Source organism: Melozone crissalis, unplaced genomic scaffold, assembly GCF_028551555.1.
Source record: "Melozone crissalis strain CALT ecotype California unplaced genomic scaffold, PUWL_Pcris_2 ptg000027l_1, whole genome shotgun sequence".
Taxonomy (NCBI): Eukaryota; Metazoa; Chordata; class Aves; order Passeriformes; family Passerellidae; genus Melozone; species Melozone crissalis.
Window position 1 is genome coordinate 51,645,013 of NW_026535805.1, and position 18,162 is coordinate 51,663,174.

Below are 18,162 nucleotides of genomic sequence, written 5' to 3' on the forward strand. Positions count from 1 at the left end.
GTGCATGATGAACCAGCTCAGCAGAAATCATCTGTGCTTGCACCTGATACCAGATACCCACAGCAGCCGGTCCACTTGTCAGAGAGAGGGAGAGAGGCTTCCACAGATGACTGGACAGTAATCCACCAAGGAGAGCTGTCTCGTTAATAAATCTGTCCTCTGCAATGAGACTCTGCTCACACAGATGTGTCAGCTCCTTTATTCAGAGGGAGCAGGCTGAAAAAGATCATGGCAGCTATGCTTTCCATGGATGCCAGAGGCCAGGGTGAAGAGGCAGCAGGGAGCATCAGTGAGGAGGTGGGGTGTTGTGTCTCCTCCATGCTGCTCACACAAGTCCCCTTCGGTGGCTGCTACCTACACGCAGCACATGAAGCTATGGAAGCAAGAGGCTGCCCTACTTGCTTGTGTCAAGCAAAACTGTCAATAACATCTATTTTTCAGGCCCCATTCGACAGATTGTACTGCTGGATGTTGCACAGCAATAAAGTCCCTACAGCCTTTTTTTTTACATCATGCAATGAAGCTTTCTCAATCCAAGCAGCTCACACACCTGAAGGAAAAGTGGTCAGCAAGTACGACCTGCTGCGAACTTCTGCTTCCTCAATTTTGAATCAAATCTCTTTTCCCCCCCCCTTTCTTTTCCTAAATTCTCCACAACCAGAACTGAAGAAACCCCAAAATTCATCTGTGGCCCTGGCATTGCCACACTGCTGCCTTGCTCAGGGTTCGTGGGATGCAGTGTCCTCTACAGGCCTTCTCCGCAGTCTGTCTCCTGGCTGTGCACTGCAAGGCTCTCACTGAGAGTGAGAAGATGTGCAAGATCCAGAGCAAATCCTTGCACTGACAAAGGACTGTGCACACCAACAACTCCATCAGAGCAGGGCAGCTTTGCAGGTGGACTGAAAGCAGGCTGCCTGGGCAGCCTCGCTGTCCCTAACAGAGAACAGATAACAGCATGTATCCTGAGGTGCTCCATACACACAGGAAACAGGAAAACATTCTCCAGGTTCACCACTGCTGCTCACCTACCACAAAGCTTTCCCTTGAACATCTAACTGTGAAACAGTGAATGAAAACGCAATTAAAGATGGAAGGGGCAAATTATGCACTGTAAAGTCAAAGGACACTGACTCCTTCTTTCTGTCCTTCACCTGTAAAATAAGAAAGCTGCAAGTAAGCTGTAAACTGAATGAATGCCTCATTTAACCTCACCACTGAGATGCTCTACATACTATTCTGAAGTTAATAGAACACTTTCAATAATTTATAGCTAACCTTTTATCCTACTACATTTTGAAATTTACTCCCTTATACTAATAAATAAACAAAGGAGAAAGGGCACTTTGTGTGGCACCTGCCCTATGAGTCAGGGAATACATATGTGTGAGCAGGCAGAGGTATGGGCAGGATCCTGAAGAATCACAAAAGAATGACAGAAACAATGATTACAAGCCCCCAGCTGTGGAAAAGAAGCAACAGAAAAAACCACATCAATCTTGAAAAAAAATTAATCTGAAGAAGCTAACATTTGAAAAACACCTATGTCAGAACCTCAATCTACAGATATTTTCTTGGTTGAGTCCAAAAGAAAAAGATTTCTACCCCATTCAGGGAGGGGGGAGGAGGAAAACAGTTACTGCATACTTAAAACATTAAATAGGCCAGGACATTCCTGAGACCAGGATCCCACCAATATATAATTCCTGCATTTGATACCTTTTTTTGGCCAAGAAATACAATTTTACAAAAAAGCAAACCCAAACAGCTTTGCTAGTGTTGCTAAGCCACAGCAGCGGCACAACTCTGATTCTGTCCAGATCTGTCCCACACACCTGATCCCAAGTGAGTGCTCTGATCTTGCAAAGACACTCTTCCTCCTCCCCCACAGCAACTCTGCTCCACTGACTGCAGAGCACCTCGCCCCATCCCTGTGTAACACAGCTTGGGTACACGTGGCATCGGCTGCAAGAGGGAATCCATCTGTTGCGACTTCAAAGAAGACGAGTTAGAGCTCTGTGATTCCTAAAAACCACAAATATTCCACCTTGGTTTGCCTGATTTGTCATTAACATTTCTCATGCCTAAATTAAGAAGGGCGCTGAACACCAGATGCGCGCCGACAGTGTTGCAGTCGAGCAGCTTTTATAGCTTAGCCTCGTTTCCTTCCACACCTCCACGTTTCTTGGTTGTGCCTGTTGCATACCAACACACAGCAAGCCATCACAAGCCAAATTACTATTATTAGTGAGCACTAACTATTAAGGGTTCGGTGCAAACTCCAATAAAACTAAGGAACCAATTATTTTACCACATCTATGGGGCACTGACCTGTTTGCCCGTTTTCCCTGTTCTCAAAGATCCTTCAGCCTGGTACCCAACTCTGTGATGAAGCCTGTTTAGCACCAGTGAAGTTCCCCACATTCAGACTGACAACGTTCTGAGCTGAGATGAGGGAATCAAAGTTAAAATCCAGCCCATCGGCATCCATGAGTTCACTGCGGATAATGGACTCCATGTCACACTCCAGGCTCCCATTGAAAATGTCCAGGTCCAAGTCACTGGGGAACTTCTCGTGTCCCATGACCGGGAGGTTCACGCTAGAGGAGTACAAAGAGGAGCCTGACAGCGGGTCAGAAAGCGTTTGCATAGACTGATTGACAGGTGACTGCTGATGTTTGGTGGATCCCAAGCCGTTGGAGTCACTCAAGCCTATGTTACTGATGGAATTGGACAAGGCACGGCTGCCACTAAGAGAGGAGTTGTGGGACTGGTGCTGGTGATGGGACAGGTTCTGACTGACCAGACCGCCCTGGCTGGACTGCGCGGCAAACGACATCATGGGGTCGCTGCGGAGCATTATATTCCTGCGGGAATTCTGGGCGGACACAGCTGTGCTGGCTTGTGACATGAGTGGGTCAGACTGTGTCATCATGACATCGCTGTGACTAAGCGCATCAGAGGTGAGGAGATCCTGCAGCGTCTGGTTGTTGTAATGAGAAATGGAAGAGAAGGTGGCCTGCTTGTTCTCCTGAATCGTCTGCATGGGCGACTGGCGGAGGGAATTCAGGGACGATGGCCCAAACACAGCGTTGTTGAAACTACTTGACGGGGAGCCCAGCCCTGAACCTTTGGAACCATAAGGAAAACTGGAGCTTCTCTGCATTATCCCTCCTGTGGGTGACTGCTGGGAGGGAGGGAGTGTTATATTGTCCAAGAGATCATCCATGAGGTTATCAGTCAGTCCATCATTCAAGTTCATTGTCCCAGCCATATCAGTCAACCTAGGCAACTCCACAGTGCACGGTTTGTTTACCGACGGGGACAAGCTCGATGGACTACTGTACAGCATGGGAGAAAGCGGAGCATCATCATCTTGAACATCATCGAGCTCGGTGCTTGCCAAAATTGGCGACAAGCGGCCACTGATCGTACTGGCGTTTGAATTTGTACGGGAGCGAAAATCTGTCCACGCATCCAGCTCGTCGCTGCTGCGGGAGGTGGGACTCCCTGGCCACTTGGAGAGCTGGGAAGGGCTGTCCTCACTCGTCTCCTGGGCTGTCTGCAGGGCTGCCTTTTTCTTCGCCGCCCGCCCTCTGCTCTTGGTGTACTTGTTGCTGTTGTCCATTGACACAGCGCGCCTCCGGGGCGCCTTGCCGCCTTTTCCACCATCTGGATTGATCATCCACCAAGAGCTTTTCCCGGTGCCTTCATTCTGCACCCTGACGAATCGGCTGTGGAGTGACAAGTTGTGCCGGATCGAATTCTGCAGGAAAGGAACAAAACAAAGCGTCAAGACCAGCACCCCACTTCTTTTACAACCCAAATCTCAATCATTAAACCAACATCCCATGATAACAGCAACATGAATAAAATCATTGGACCCTCCTGGACATCTTCGTGAATTTCTCAGGTGCTGGATATGGGAGGGCTGGAGTGTGACTGTGGCATGGCAGCGTTCTGCTGGAAAGCAAGCCCCAAGCTTGCATCAGCTGTGCATTCCTTGTGCCCATCTCCACACCCCTAAAAACTTCATCCTAAGAAAAGGTGACATTGCTGGGAGAGCGACATTCCTGCTAGAAAGGAGCTAGATGTTTCTCCCTTACTTTTTACTCAGGACAAACTATCAGCAATCTTGCCATCAGTTCCTTGAAATAAAAACTGCAAAGGCACAACAAAACTCTGGCTGGAGGGGTAGTCACACTCATTGCAGCCTCTGCAAATGTCTTTTTAATTCTTCATGGGCACGTGTGCTGTATATTTGTTATAATAATTCCTGAGAAAACTGCAAGTGCTGTTGCTCCTCTCCCACAGGCACTCTGTGCATGACTAAGCTGTACTTTCTCTCTTGATTAGAGGCACCAGAATTATGCCCATACGGCAGTAGCTGGCCAGCTGTCCCCTCGCTATAGTATCCTCACCGTCTTCAAAACATGATGTGACACAGCGTGCAACGATATCCCTGTCCCCGTAAGCCGCTGGATGCAGAGCTGTATGAAGCTGCTGTACACAGCCGGATGCTCCGTGCTGTACAGGATGCTATGGAACACAGGGCTCTCAGGGGAGCCTGCACACAGCCTGCTCCTGCACCCTACCTGCTCGCACTGGTCAGCAGCATCAAACTGCCCACACACCACGTTAGCCCAAACTGGAGATAACCACCTCAGAATCAGAAAGAGCCTGAGAAAACCAGCCCACGGTAGCCCCAGAGAAACGGCACCAGATTTAAACCAAAATAACTGAGATGAAAATCCCACTCCAGTCATCCTGCTGATCTTGTGCTTAAAATATGGATCAAAGAAAGGAAAAGCAAATAGTATTTGTTAGTGTGAATGCTTCCACTGCTAACAGGTTTGGTAAACCAACATTTTTTTCCCATGTGGAAATCCAAAAGAATTTTGGAGAAATCCCATATTCCTTTGAGAAAGCCCTTGTGCTATTCCTCTAAGTTTAAAGAGTGCAGAGTTCTTTTTTCTTAAATTTTGGCAATTACCAGGTGTATCTATGAAAAGGATAAAATCATGTTTGTCCTATCAACATCTTTTAAAAACACATAGTCAGCAAGACCATAACACAATAAAACCATTGAGAAGAAGTGCCCTTCATTTACAAAACACTGAAGAAACTCCAGATTTAAATGGGCAAAGAATGAATCAATCGACAAATCATTCACCTCAATATCTGCATCCTTAGGAAACATGGATGCTTGATATAAATAAACTGGAGATACATATAAAGAAGTACAGCCCAGCTGTTTTTTAAGAACAATTCTTTTCCGTATAAAATGCCTTTCTTTCCTCACTGTTTTGTGGTTTTTGTCAGATTGTGAAATGGAAAGCATGCCTGAAGTTCTTGCACGCAGACAGCAGACGTGGTTGTGATTATCACTTAACAAAAAGAGAAATCATATGGACCATGCTTCAAAACAGCAACTGTTATGTTTTAAACAATTTACACAAAGCAACTGATTGGACTTTGCTGACATGCTCAAGAGAAGTTTGGGTCAGTGCCTCAGCTATAAACATGCCCATTTCTGAGCGACTATCATGCCATCAAAATATGGTACATTGAGTTGCATCATAATAATTCTTCAGCCTAAGGAGGGGAAAAGCTTTTTATTGTTTAACTGATCGCATTTTAACAATATTTTGAGTCTGGCAACAGTCTAGCTTCTAATAACTAGTTACCACTCCTTACTTTTTCAGGTTTCTCCCTGTAAAACTGGCTGGGGAGCTGATTTTTTTGTTTAAAATAACCTTTCTTGATGTTCCAGCTTGTACTGCATCTCTGCAGGTAGCTCTCACCCTCAGGCCCTGTAACTTCCATGGACATCCACTTGTGAGAACATCTGCATGGGGATTTCTCCATGCAAAGTCCAGGCCAGGCTTCAAAAGCCACAGGAGCTATGCTGCTCCCCACCTAAAAATGCTGGGTAAAAGAATACATGGCATCATGACTCTTGCTAATGAAAAATAAATCTCAGAGAGGAGAAACACCTGAGGTGGCATGCACAGTGTGCCATGCACAGCTTCAGATATAAAAAAACTCAGCCAAAGTGCCAGCAGCTAACAGTTTTCAGCCTACAGTATTCTCATAAAAGGGGTTATTTCTGCTGCTGGTATCCGTAGTATGAAAGTATTTGGCTTAAAACCATGAAAAATCCTAAATGGTAAAACTGTGAGACTGAGGAACCTTTCAGGATGAGGACTGCTGCATGTGTGGATACGTACATGCACATGTGTAATTTTCTTATTACATCTTTTTGCTCAGTGTCGATTTTACTCAAATAATAAAAGAATGTAATAATCCTTCTGCATTGAAAATTAGTAGTTATAAAAAATCCAAGCAGTTTGTTTTCCTTTACATTAAGCACTATGCCACTTATAATCCTGCTTCTGTTTTTCTTTCCTTTTCTTCTGCAGGAAGATTTTCTTAGGCATAATTGTGGGCTAATTTATTTTTGTGTACCCCATCTCCACCCTCTGTTCAAACACTGCCTTAAAACCCACTACTTTCACGTAACCTCCCCCACTAACCTCTTCAGCAACAGTATCTGAGTTTTTGGTTTCTCCTTCTGTTGGGTGCCCTGCCAAATCAAATCAGGGCTGGATCCTATTATCCTTTCTCATGCAAGTTTTGCTACAGAAGCCACCAGGATTGACAACTCACATCAGTGAAGGCTGTTGCACTGTGCTACCAGGTGGCAATCTGGATGAAAATAACTGTATTTTCTACCTGTTTTCTGAGCTGTCAAAAAATATTCCTATCTGCTTAAAAGACAGGAAAGTATATGGGGACAATCACTGCTCCCAACTACGGGCATTACTAATATATGACCATGCAACAAACCACAAAGGAGGTAGGAAAGCAAAGAAAACACAGTTTATCATTTGAACCCACTGCTGATGAAATTAATGGGGATTTGTCTTTGACTTATGTGGGAGATGAATTAGGCCATGATGATGGAAACTTAACACATTTTTCCATGCCAAAATGCAATGAGAAACTTTAAAAGATCCATAAAGGAACTTCCATCATCTGTCCTGGAGACCATATGTAGATGGGAGAGATGCTAGCCAGGCTGCAGACAGCTCAGATACCACTGATGGGTACAACATATGGGCTGTACTCGAGCAGAGCAAAAAAGAAATATGATGAGCTCCTCCCTTTATTAGTGTTGCTATTTATACCAGGCTTGAAGAATGTCGTGTGCTCCACTGAAAGCCAGAGGACTGAGGTTCCTGCAGATAACATCTAGAGCATCATGTACTGCCCTGAGGCCAGACCAGCTGGTTGAAGTCCCCTTTGAAAATGGTCCTGCAAGAAGAGGGACTGTTCCTGGAGACAAGGAAGACTCAGGGCAGAACTGGTGTGAGCAGAGGGCAGAGGCTGGTGCAGTCGTGCCACAGGCAAGCAGTGAAGCAGTGCTGCTGACCTCCCTTGGCTTAGGTTGATGGCACCAGGAGAAGGGGTGAGCTGGGGGACAGAACAGCCTGGGCAGCAACACCAGGGCTTATACCACTTCCCCCAAACTCAGGGACATGCTCTCAACTTCAACAAATTTTGATCCACTGCACTGTGTTTTATTTGGTTAATACTCCTCGAGGGATCCAGCTACATTTTGCTCTCAGGAAAATCCCCCGAGATCAGCTGGCATGTCCTAATTACATGAGTCTCTCTCAATATTTTGATAAGACTGCAAACGGGCAAGCTGACAGAGAGGAGACACAAACATTTCCAAAGTGCCCTATCCCTAATCTGATACAAACAACTGAATGAGTCTCCCAAGCAGGCCAGGACTGTGTGTTATTTCAACACTCAGACTCAGTCAGACAACAGCAGCAAATGCTTGAGCTTTTAAAATGGAGAAAATTCCCCCTCCCTGTGCCCATTTCAGCCTCTTCCAAGCAGTGTTTACCTTGTGGAGCCTGTCCACTAACTCAGACACCAGCTGCAAGTGCTTCCACTGCAGCACAGAGTCTTTTTTGTCTGGAAGCAACATGTGGTATCAATTTATCATCCTCAACAACGCAACAAGGAATCCACTCGCTTTAAAAATAAAATGAGAGTTGTGTAACTTAACTCTTAAAAGTCCCTGCTTTTTTTTTTTTTTTTTTTTTTAATGCCTGAAGATTAGCAAGATGAGGTGCAGCTGGTGGCTGATGAGTCCAAGTTACACACTGGTCTGTTTTTCTTTCAGTGTTTTGTAGTGAGTAGCAAACTTGAAATTTCAGATATGGGCTCCTAAACTGTAAAGTTAGGGCTAAAAATCAAAAGCAGCAGTTTAACAAGTGGGATATTAAGACACGGTGGGAGAAAAACAAACACTATCTGCAGACCGATAAATGCTGCTAATGCTCACTTGGGAGAATCACACTTTATTTTATCCTGTATTAACATATATAATGTTTTTATTTCATCATATGAAGTTGTCTGGTAGCCATGCAGCAGAGAAAGACATCAGATGTAATACAAAAACAAGCCATGAAAATAACTCCAGTTTATCAGCCTCTAGCTGAACAGAGGGAGTCCAGCTCCTCCATGGCTCTGCTTGCTCACTTGAATTTCAGTTTTCAGCTTATGTCATCTTGCTCAAAATGTTGTCACACAGATCTCATTTGGGATGAACACCTCTAGAGACAGCTTCCACCAAAAAATTATTTTCTTCAAGAAAATCCTACTTTTTTTGCATTCAGCAGTTGATGAAACCAGAGCCTGTTAGTAATTCAACGCATTTTGCCCACCTGTTCAGATCAGTGTCTGTGCCTTCTCATAAAGTAACTCAAAACTTGTTTCAACTACCACTCTTCATAGCATCACAGAATCACAGAATATGCTGATTTGGAAGGGACACATCAGAATCATCAAGTCCAACACCCAGCCCTGCCGAGGACACCCCAAGAGTCACATCATGTGCCTGAGAGCATTGTCTGAACACTTGACAAGTGATGCTGTGACCACTTACCTAGGGAGCCCAACCACCCTCAAGATGAAAAACCTTTTCCTGATATTTAACCTACCCCTCCCCTGGCACAGCTTCATGCCATTTTCTTGGGTCCTGCCACTGGTCACCACAAAGAAGAGATCGGTGTCTGCCCCTCCTCTCACAAGGATGTTGCAGACTGCAAGGAGTTCTCCCCTCAGTCTCTTTTTTCTCCAGGCTAAACAGACCAAGTGACCTCAGTGCTCCTCATATGGCTTCTCCTCAAGGCCCTTCCCCATCCTTGTGGCCCTCCTTTGGACACTCTCTAATAGCTCAATTTTATACTGTGGTGCCCAAAACTGCACACAGGACTAAAGGCGATGCTGCATCAGTGCAGAGCACAGTGGGACAATCACATTTCACATATTTTACATTTTGTTTGCTTTAAAGTCCCCAAGGAGATTCAGTTGCAAGTAAACAAGAAAACAGATGCAGTGGCTGAAGTTGCCAATTGTGCATGTACATAGGAATTCCTGGTGAAAGGGATCTGCAAGCGTAGGGAAGTTGATCTTTAGAAAGTACCAATCTAGTGGTTCCATACAGTCCCTTGTTGCCTAGCTGCAAAAGGCTGCAGTGCTACATATCTCAAAGAACTTTGAAGTCCCAAAGTGGCCTCAGAATTTCTTCCTCTTTCCCATGAGCTTTTGCAAAACAGAAAAATGTATATAATTTAATAAAGTAGTGAGGGTGCTCTGCAGATACAGAAAAATCAAGAACTAAAATATAAAGAGAGTTCTCCCACAATATCTATCAGCCATGTTGTCCTGATATACCTCTTTTCCATATTAAAACAAGTATTATGTGTTCCAGATTGTTATATTTTCCCTAAAGTATGGAAGCTGCAGGGACAAAAAAAGCATTAAGAAAATTACACACAGGAAAAGAAATCTCTTCTGACACCCAAACTGGTTTCGATGTCTGATATTTGGTATAATCTGCATGTTCCCAAGGCAGCTCCCAAAAATCCCACCAGCTGTTCAGCAGAAGCAGGCAGCCAGCACACACCAGAGTCCTGCAGGGTACACACCTTCACACCCAGCTGGGAAAGGCACCATCCTCACACTCCTGCATATGTGGGGTGACACAGGCTCAGCCCTACCCAAGCACACTCTCCTTCAGGAAAATGGAAAAAAAAAATATCCCAAAGATTTAAGAAAGTCAGCTCCGCATCTGAAGGGTGGCTCTGTGGTTTCCTCTCCTCATCCTCTCTTCAAAGGAGTTTTCTGACCTTGGTGGTAGGGGAAGAACACCAGAAGAGGCCTCTGCTGTGACCAGCTCTGCCTGCACCTCTGCCCATTGTCCCCCACCCCAGAAGAGCAGAGCCTTGAGGGATTTAAGCTCCTTGGGAGACCAGTAAGTCAGGACAAGGTTTATGCCCTGAAACGTGCTCGGACAGGAGAGCAGCACACGGATCTGCCTCCTGCGTCCCGCACGCGGGGCACTGCACTGTGCCAAATTCCAGCAGGAGAAAGTGATTAGCAGAGGGAAACAAACCCTCCCCGACACGCACACCACGCTCCCCCAGCTGCGCTGGCCACGAGGGCAGCCAGCCACCTGCCCATCACAGGGCTGGGTGCCCTCCTCCTCCAAAAGGAAAGCATCTCAAAGCATGGACCTGTGGGAATTGAGTCATGACTTGAAAGTTTTTCCAAAAAAAAAAAAAAAAACCCAAAAAAAAACCAGTAAGAAAAGTTTAAAAAATTAATTCTAGTTAAAACAACCACTGCCTCACTCATTGCAAACAGTGATATTGCAAATTGCTATGCTGACGTAAATAAAACTTAGCTGAAAATATACACTGCCTGGAAATTGCCTCAGAGCACCACAATTCCAGTTAGCAGAAAAATCTCCAGTTATTTTACAGTCAGACATGCTCTGACCACATGAGGACTCTAATAAATAACATTTGTTTTGCTGTGAGTAGAGCATGCTGGTTGTCATTTACACTGGGTGTTGGGATATGGGAAGCAGAGTGCAAGGAAAATGCTGATATTTTAACACAGCTGTGATCCAGGAAGGTCAGGCTCTCCAGCAACCCCCTCCCCCTCCCCCAGTGTCAGGAGCCAGGTACCTGAGCACCCTTTGCCATAGGAAGTCCCCTAAAAAATAAAGTGTTATCCTCTGCATGCTATGGCAATGCTTTTCCACATCAGAATAGGATTTGGGAATCAGGAGGCAGGCACTGCCACTGAGGTTGCTAGGGCACCTTGTCAAGAGGCACCTTTTCCAGTCCCTTCCACCCACTTCATATTGTAGCCACCCAAAACTCAAAACCACAGTTGATTTAAATAAAAGGATTTAAGTTAATTAAGAGCAAGAATTTACTGCAAGGGATTGCTCTTGTAAGGTGAAATCCCAAGGGAACTCATCACAAGCTTGACTGGGACATGAACAGAGTCAGCAAGAAAATGGGAGATGTTGCCCTTACTGAACTTAAACCCAAGGAGCTGCATACAAATAGGCTGCAATGGACACACAGGGCTGGGTCTTTGCAGAGACAGAGCAAAACAGCTGTAATTTCTGTTCAGGAGTGGTATCACCAGCAGGTAACATCTTTCTTTTTCTCCTATTGTTTCTCAATGGCAAGCTCTAGCATTTCAAGTGCTTCCACTGTAAGAACTTTGGAAATAACACCATGCTTTATTTGTGGAGCTCCTTCAGCACAGCATCCCTGCATTTCTCCTCCACACCACAGAGCCCCCAGAGAAGGGCAAGCACACAGGAGTAATCAACCTGAACACTGCACATAACAGTAACACCCACAAAAAGAGCTACTCCTGTCAGCACAGCCCCAATCCACCACTGCCGAAGCTACTGGAAGAGTCCTCCCATATCTCAGTGGTCACCCAGTTAGACCTTAATGAAAACAATGCAATTTTACTGCAAGGCAGACTTTCATCATGAAGGCCTTGGGTTTGTATTGCTAGAAAGAAGATCTAGGGAGAAAAAAAAAAGCCTCTGTTTTTCATTTCTTAGATGCAAAGATCCACGCATCATTGTGGAAGCCAGAGTGCTCAATTCTATTTTTACTCATTCTCAGCATATGGCTGTTACTATACATTGACTATTTAGAAACACGTATGGGCGTTCTTTCATGCCTTTATAAATAAATGTGAGCGATGCTACTGCTTATAATAATTCACTAAAAATAGTAGCTTCCCATGGAAGACCATAAAAGCCTCTCACTGCTGAATCACCTATTATAAATCTTCATTTTTTGAAATCCTTTGCAGTCATGGGTTGATTTTTTTAACACTTTCTATGAAATGCAAGTAAACCAGCAACAACTCCCACCACACAGCAGCAGGGGAAGAATAAAATCTGTGTGGACGCAGCATTCCAGGGTTCTGGAAGCCAAGCTCAAGGCTGCCCTGCACGCGGCTCTGCGAAGTGCTAGCTCTGAAATGATAGATTGTTAAACACCCGGCCGGGATTAATTGGAAGTGTTGAGCTGCACACACTAAATTGTGAATCTGGTGACAGTTACAGCAAACACGTGACTGATGAGAGGAACAGATCGGATGCACTGTCGCCTGACTGAGTTTGATCTGGCCTCAGCAAGCCCTTCAGAAGCCAGCAAAGGCACCTGAGACCTTCTCCGAGAAAGCCCACAAGCAACCTCCAAACCAGCCCCCAGCATTTCTGCTCTGTCAGCTAATCTGAAACAGGACCCCTCTCCTGTGCTATTTTAAGCACATAATTACTTTTTTATTGAACCAGAAGATACTATGTGATTTTTTAAAAAAACAACAGCGTTTTAAAATATGATGTGCTTCAGTTGGCAGCTGAGGTGGCAAAGGGAATAGTCCTGCTCCACAGACCTGAGCTCTGGGGGAAGCTGGGGATGCATCTAAGCATGGCTCTCAGTGGGTCTGACCCACTGACTTTTACAGGCAAAAAGCCCTTGGGAGCCTCCCAAAGGGCAGCTGGTGTGGGAACACACAGCTGTGACTGCAGTTACTGCAGCACTGCTCTGGACAGGGTGTGAATTAGGAGACAAGGGATAAGTGAACAGCACAACTTGAAAAACAGGTATCCCCTTCATGACTCCAGACTGGATAGCTACCAGTAAATACCTGAGCATTCTTCAAAATGTAATGGCAGCTGTAAAATATTAATGCCTTTTGAAAGTAGAAAGTGATCAGTTTTCTTTCTGATGTATTCTGACGTGCATTCTGCTTTCGTCCTGAGAATAACACATGGGTCCTCTCCAGCCTACTGGTTACACAGATTCCTGTATTTCCCCTCACTGCCATTGGGGAACATATTTTAAACACTGCACTTAAGAGTATATTTGAAGAATCCTACAGATTTGCTTTCTGTATACATAAACACAGCTCATGCTGTGCCAGATGACATGGGTAGACAAAAATATCCATCTCCACACTGTTTTTACAAGAACAGTAGCAAGGTGGGTTTACTCCAGCAGTCTCTCCCCAGCCCATTCTTTGATCTGACTTCTACTGATACACTGCATCAGGGCACTCAGTCCCAAAACCAGGTCTGCCCAGAAACCCACCACCAAGCATGTCACGTTAGTTTCCATGCTGTGATGCCCTGGGTGTAATCTCCAAGTTGACAGCACTTGGTTCTTTTTCTACCTGGGCAGCTCCAGGTCAGACCTGGAGCTAGTGACACCAGCCACCCTCAGGATTCCTGGGGAGAAAGGGGCACCTCCACCCAACATGCCCACCAGCCTGTCTTCTTGTTCTTGTCTGAGAGTGCCTGACCCTCTGCTGGTGGGGGTAGATCTCATCCTCTGGCAGGCAGGTTTTGGGATGGTGACTCCCAGTGCCTACCAGGGCATGGCAGCCTCAGAGAGCTCCTCAGCACTCAAACCAAACTCTAGATTCATCCCAGCCTCACCTACCCCACTTATGAACTGTTTTAGTTTTCATTGAACCTCACCTCACTCAGATGACTTGCATGTTACTGGTTCTACTGGATTTTTTAAATTTATTTTCTGTTTACTGCAGGGGCAAAATATACCCGAGGAGCTGACAAAAGGGAATATGACACCTATTACAATGCCAATGAATCAGCCCTTTGCTACAGAAAGCAGGACATTCCTGTTTCACATGTAACTGGCAGCAGCACCATCCCGAAACCTCACAATCCAGGTAAATGCGTAAGTATGAAAATAATTTTTTTTTTAAGCTGTTTACCTAGTTTGAGAAAATAAGACCACCATCACCGATACAATCATAATCCCAAGTGCTGAATGTTGAGCCTAAAGCTAGACTGTCAAAATGTTTCAGCACTCAATGCTTTGTTCAAGCCCCACCTCAACACCAGAGCCTGAATAGCAGAATGATGAGTGGAGGAGCCTTTTCAGGTTCTGGATTTGAACCTGCACACATGAGTAATCCCTCCAGAGGCCAGCACTTGGGCCATGATGGGATCCTTGTATTGCTCCATACATGCCTTTTTCAGAGGCAGCTGAGGAGCCACAGGGCAATGGGTTTCAGGATCTTGACTGTGTCAATAGCAAGAGTCCTCACAAGGTAATATGACAAGAATTATCTTCCCTGTAGGATGCAGTCTGGTTGTGCTCCAGGTGTGGGAAGGACTGCACCAGTGAAAGACTTGCATCTGAAAGTTTACAGCATCAACAGGCAGACAAAGGAGCACTAACTCCATAAAGATTCCACAGAAAATAAAATCAGGACACTTGTTTTGCTTTCATTTGCTAGCATAAACCAGCCTTGTCTTCCCTGCCCTTCGGGACAGGCCTTGAGCCAGCTTCACAGACACTATCTTGTACTCTGGAAAATTCAAAGTTTTGACTAGCTGAATCAAAATCTATGCATTTTGGGGTTGCAGCAGATGTATGGACTCTGAGATGCCCTTACAATTCCTCCAGATATATTCTCTCTCAGATAATTTTCTGCTTCTTAGAGAAACTATCCCAGATCTCACATGGGTTGGGTGGACACAGGCCACATCTGGTTTTTAGGGGAAAACTGGTGAGTTTTATTAGTGGAACTACACTGCTCTTTTTCAACACCTACATGTCCAAGACATAGGGCAAATTTTAAAGGGCAATGCCAAGAATGATGATGCCTTTGTACATCACCTTTTTCTTATGACACTGTTCACAGCATTCACAGCCCAAGAAAGCAAGGCCTCCTAAGTATGCCAGGAATCATTTTCATAAGCAAAATACACAAGAAACAAGCACCTTCAAGTTGCAGTTGAATAGATGAGGGCAAAAAGAGCGAGCAATGGCAAATACTTATGGAGATATTTTCCCTCCTTTGGAACAGGAAAGGACCCACTGCACCAAGAACCCTGAGATGTACATCCATTATGACAGGTCTGCTAATACTTTTGCAATATGAGACAATATGCAAAATATAAAATGGGCTTACTAGCTTTGTGCTTTTTATTTCCTTCTCCTTCCCCCTGCCCCCATGACTGAAGTTTAGAGGAGATGGGGTATCTAGAAAAAAATAAATGAACCACCCACTTTCTGATTAAGGTTAAGAAAAGGGGAATAAAAAAAATAAAGAGATGGAAGAGTCCACACTCATCTCCAGTTTGACTTTTTTCAGAGCTAGAGGAAATTAGTTCTGTTTATGAGGATCTGCTCATGTGCCTGTTGCAAAGTGAGATTCTCACCTGCAAAGGCTTTTTTGCATGCCTAAATGCATATGAACTACTTTGTGTGCTTCAACAGGAATGCCCTCAATGTGTAGGGTAGATGTGCACCAGCCTTTGCCAGACTCTGCCTTGTTGACAAGGATAAACACAAGGAGACATACAGAAATTGCCAATTTTGTTCACAGGCAAGTTTCAAAGCTTGCAAAAGTTAATGAAAACCTTCTAGTAGTTTTGTAACAGGCTCTTTTTGAGGTGAAAATGCACCACATTAATTATTTTCAGCAGAAATGGGTTTTTGGTGCCATCCAATCACAGCTATGACACCAGCAGCCCTTCTGCAGGAGAGTGACAGCTGAGTCACTAATGCTAAAACAGGGATAAGAAAAGGAAAATGAAAAAGAAACTAGGCTACTTCCCCTGAGGAGCTAAATACAGTATTTAATGGCATATTTTTATAAGGTTAACAAATCAAATGCTTCAGCTGTGAATTGTTGCCATCATCAGAACTACAACAGGATGACCCCGAACACCCTATCTCTATCTAGGTTTTTTCCTCCTGTGACACATAAAGAAGCAGGAAGAGGCTGGGAGCAGCCTGGTCTTTCACCACACTCTGCTCTTGGGCAGACTCAGGACACAAGGACTCGGCAGGACAAGCGGCGATGCTGCCAGCGCGGGGGGAAGGCGGCAGGAGGGAGCAGCTGGGTGCTGGTCCTTCCCTGCATCTGCAGGAGCTGCCACCTCCCTCAGCTGCTGCCCCCGTGGCACTGTGCCTGCACGAGCCGGAGCAGGCAGCACTTGGGCTCCCCTTGTTCAACTCACACCGAAGAGCTGCGTCTCCTCCCTGCCCCACTGCCCTTAAATGAGTGTGTCAAAAGCAATTAAAGTCAGGATGGCAAGAAACCTTAAGGCTCTGTGTACAGAGGAGCACCTTTTTACCAACACCACAGAAGTGTTGGACACTTTGGACTCCATGTCTCAAGCTGCATTTTAGTGAGTTGCATTTTAGTGAAGTAGCTCAGAAATATATGAAAAATATCTACTCTAGAAAATATCTGTTCAGCAGAACAGTAAGGACTGAAGCTAATTCTCCACAAAATCAAGTGACAAGGCCTTCTGTGTTAGGAGACCCTATATACAGTCATAAGGTTTTAGAGCACAACAGGATGAAATGTTTGCTTGCTTACCCAAGGTCATGTTTGCCAGCAATCGCCCAGGATCAAGGCTGCACCAGCAGAGCTGCTACTGCACCTCCAGGCCCCAACAAATGGTTCCCACCGCAAGAGCCAACAATGTAATCACAAATGCAACATGATCATGGGGTGGTTCAGAACACTGCCTCCTGGATCTGATAGCCAAACACGCGAGTACACAAGATACTGGCATGCAGGGAACTGGGCCACCTGGGCACATAAATCCTGGCAAGATTTATCATGTGCTAACCCTTCCTTCTTGAGGGCAATGCCAGAGAGTGCACATTGGACACTGCATTTATATATTCTTTTTAGAGAGGCACTTTCTCTGAGTCCTAGAGCTTAGCCAAACCCAGCCACGCTTGCCAAACACACAAAATTTCTATTTAATTAATCCCATGCATGTCTCCAACAGACTCCCTGTTGAGCTGGCTTAAAGCACCCCATCCACGCCTTATCACAAACTCTGACCGTGTTTTTATGGCTACTATAAGCATAATTCAAGCATGATGCCAAATAGCAAATATGTCGCTGTTCGTGCAGAATGTCTGGCTGACCTCTGCAGGACTCTTCACATGAGAAAAAGTCTGCAGGATTAGGGCCAAAGCCTGGAAGCAGGGTCATCTCTTCTCTCTGCCCACACCCCCTCTCCCTTGGCTCCAGTATCCAGTACATGCTGTCCTCTTCATTACTTCAACACAGTCCTTAAGGCCTTAGACCTCAGTGAAGAAAATGAGCAAGCTCTGTGATTCAGGGTATTTAAAAGTGGAAAAAAAGGGCAACTGTTAGGCAGAATGTGCTAGGAGGAGGAGGAGGAATCGGCAGAGTGCCAAGAGACAAGAGACCACAGTCTTCAAATTTCAAAGGTTTTCAGGATAGATGACCTCAAGATACTTTCACAAGCTAGTCTGAACAAGTCACAGTTTGGGCTGGTTTTTTCCTCCTCTCCTTTTTTCCACCTGGATAACTTTGGATTTTTTCACTTGGTGAAAGACAAAATAATAACTTCAAATAACTTTATTCCCCCATGGCACTTACATGTCAATTAGTTCTGGATTGCTGCTATATACAGTGTACATGCTTGGGAAAGAGTCCCTGGGAATTGTGACACCATGAAACGCCTCGGTGCTTCAACCCTACCCCATCATTCTGGTACACCAGCCAGTGAACACAGAGTGCTTTCTTCTGCCGTGCCCCTCTCTGTCCCCCACTCCATCCACAGAATTAGGACATTGCTGAAACTCAGCACAATGCTATTTGCAGCCATGCATGTTTGAAATAAAACATGAAGTCAGGCTGCCTGAGATTCAGCCCCCTTCTGCTGCCCAAAACCACAAAGACAGTGTTTGCATGTTTAGATAACAACTATAGCAAATGAAGAATAAA

The 18,162-nt window shown here is 45.1% G+C and overlaps 1 protein-coding gene across 1 annotated transcript in view; it reads right to left on the reverse strand.

The window, feature by feature from the left end:
- Positions 1 to 18,162, reverse strand: part of FOXO3 (forkhead box O3) — an 87,320-nt gene that overhangs the window by 12,223 nt on the left and 56,935 nt on the right. Inside the window, exon 2 of the mRNA XM_054279758.1 lies at positions 2,329 to 3,763. Coding sequence (XP_054135733.1) covers positions 2,363 to 3,763 — 1,401 coding nt within the window. The 3' untranslated portion in view covers positions 2,329 to 2,362. The remainder of the gene's footprint in view (positions 1 to 2,328; positions 3,764 to 18,162) is intronic.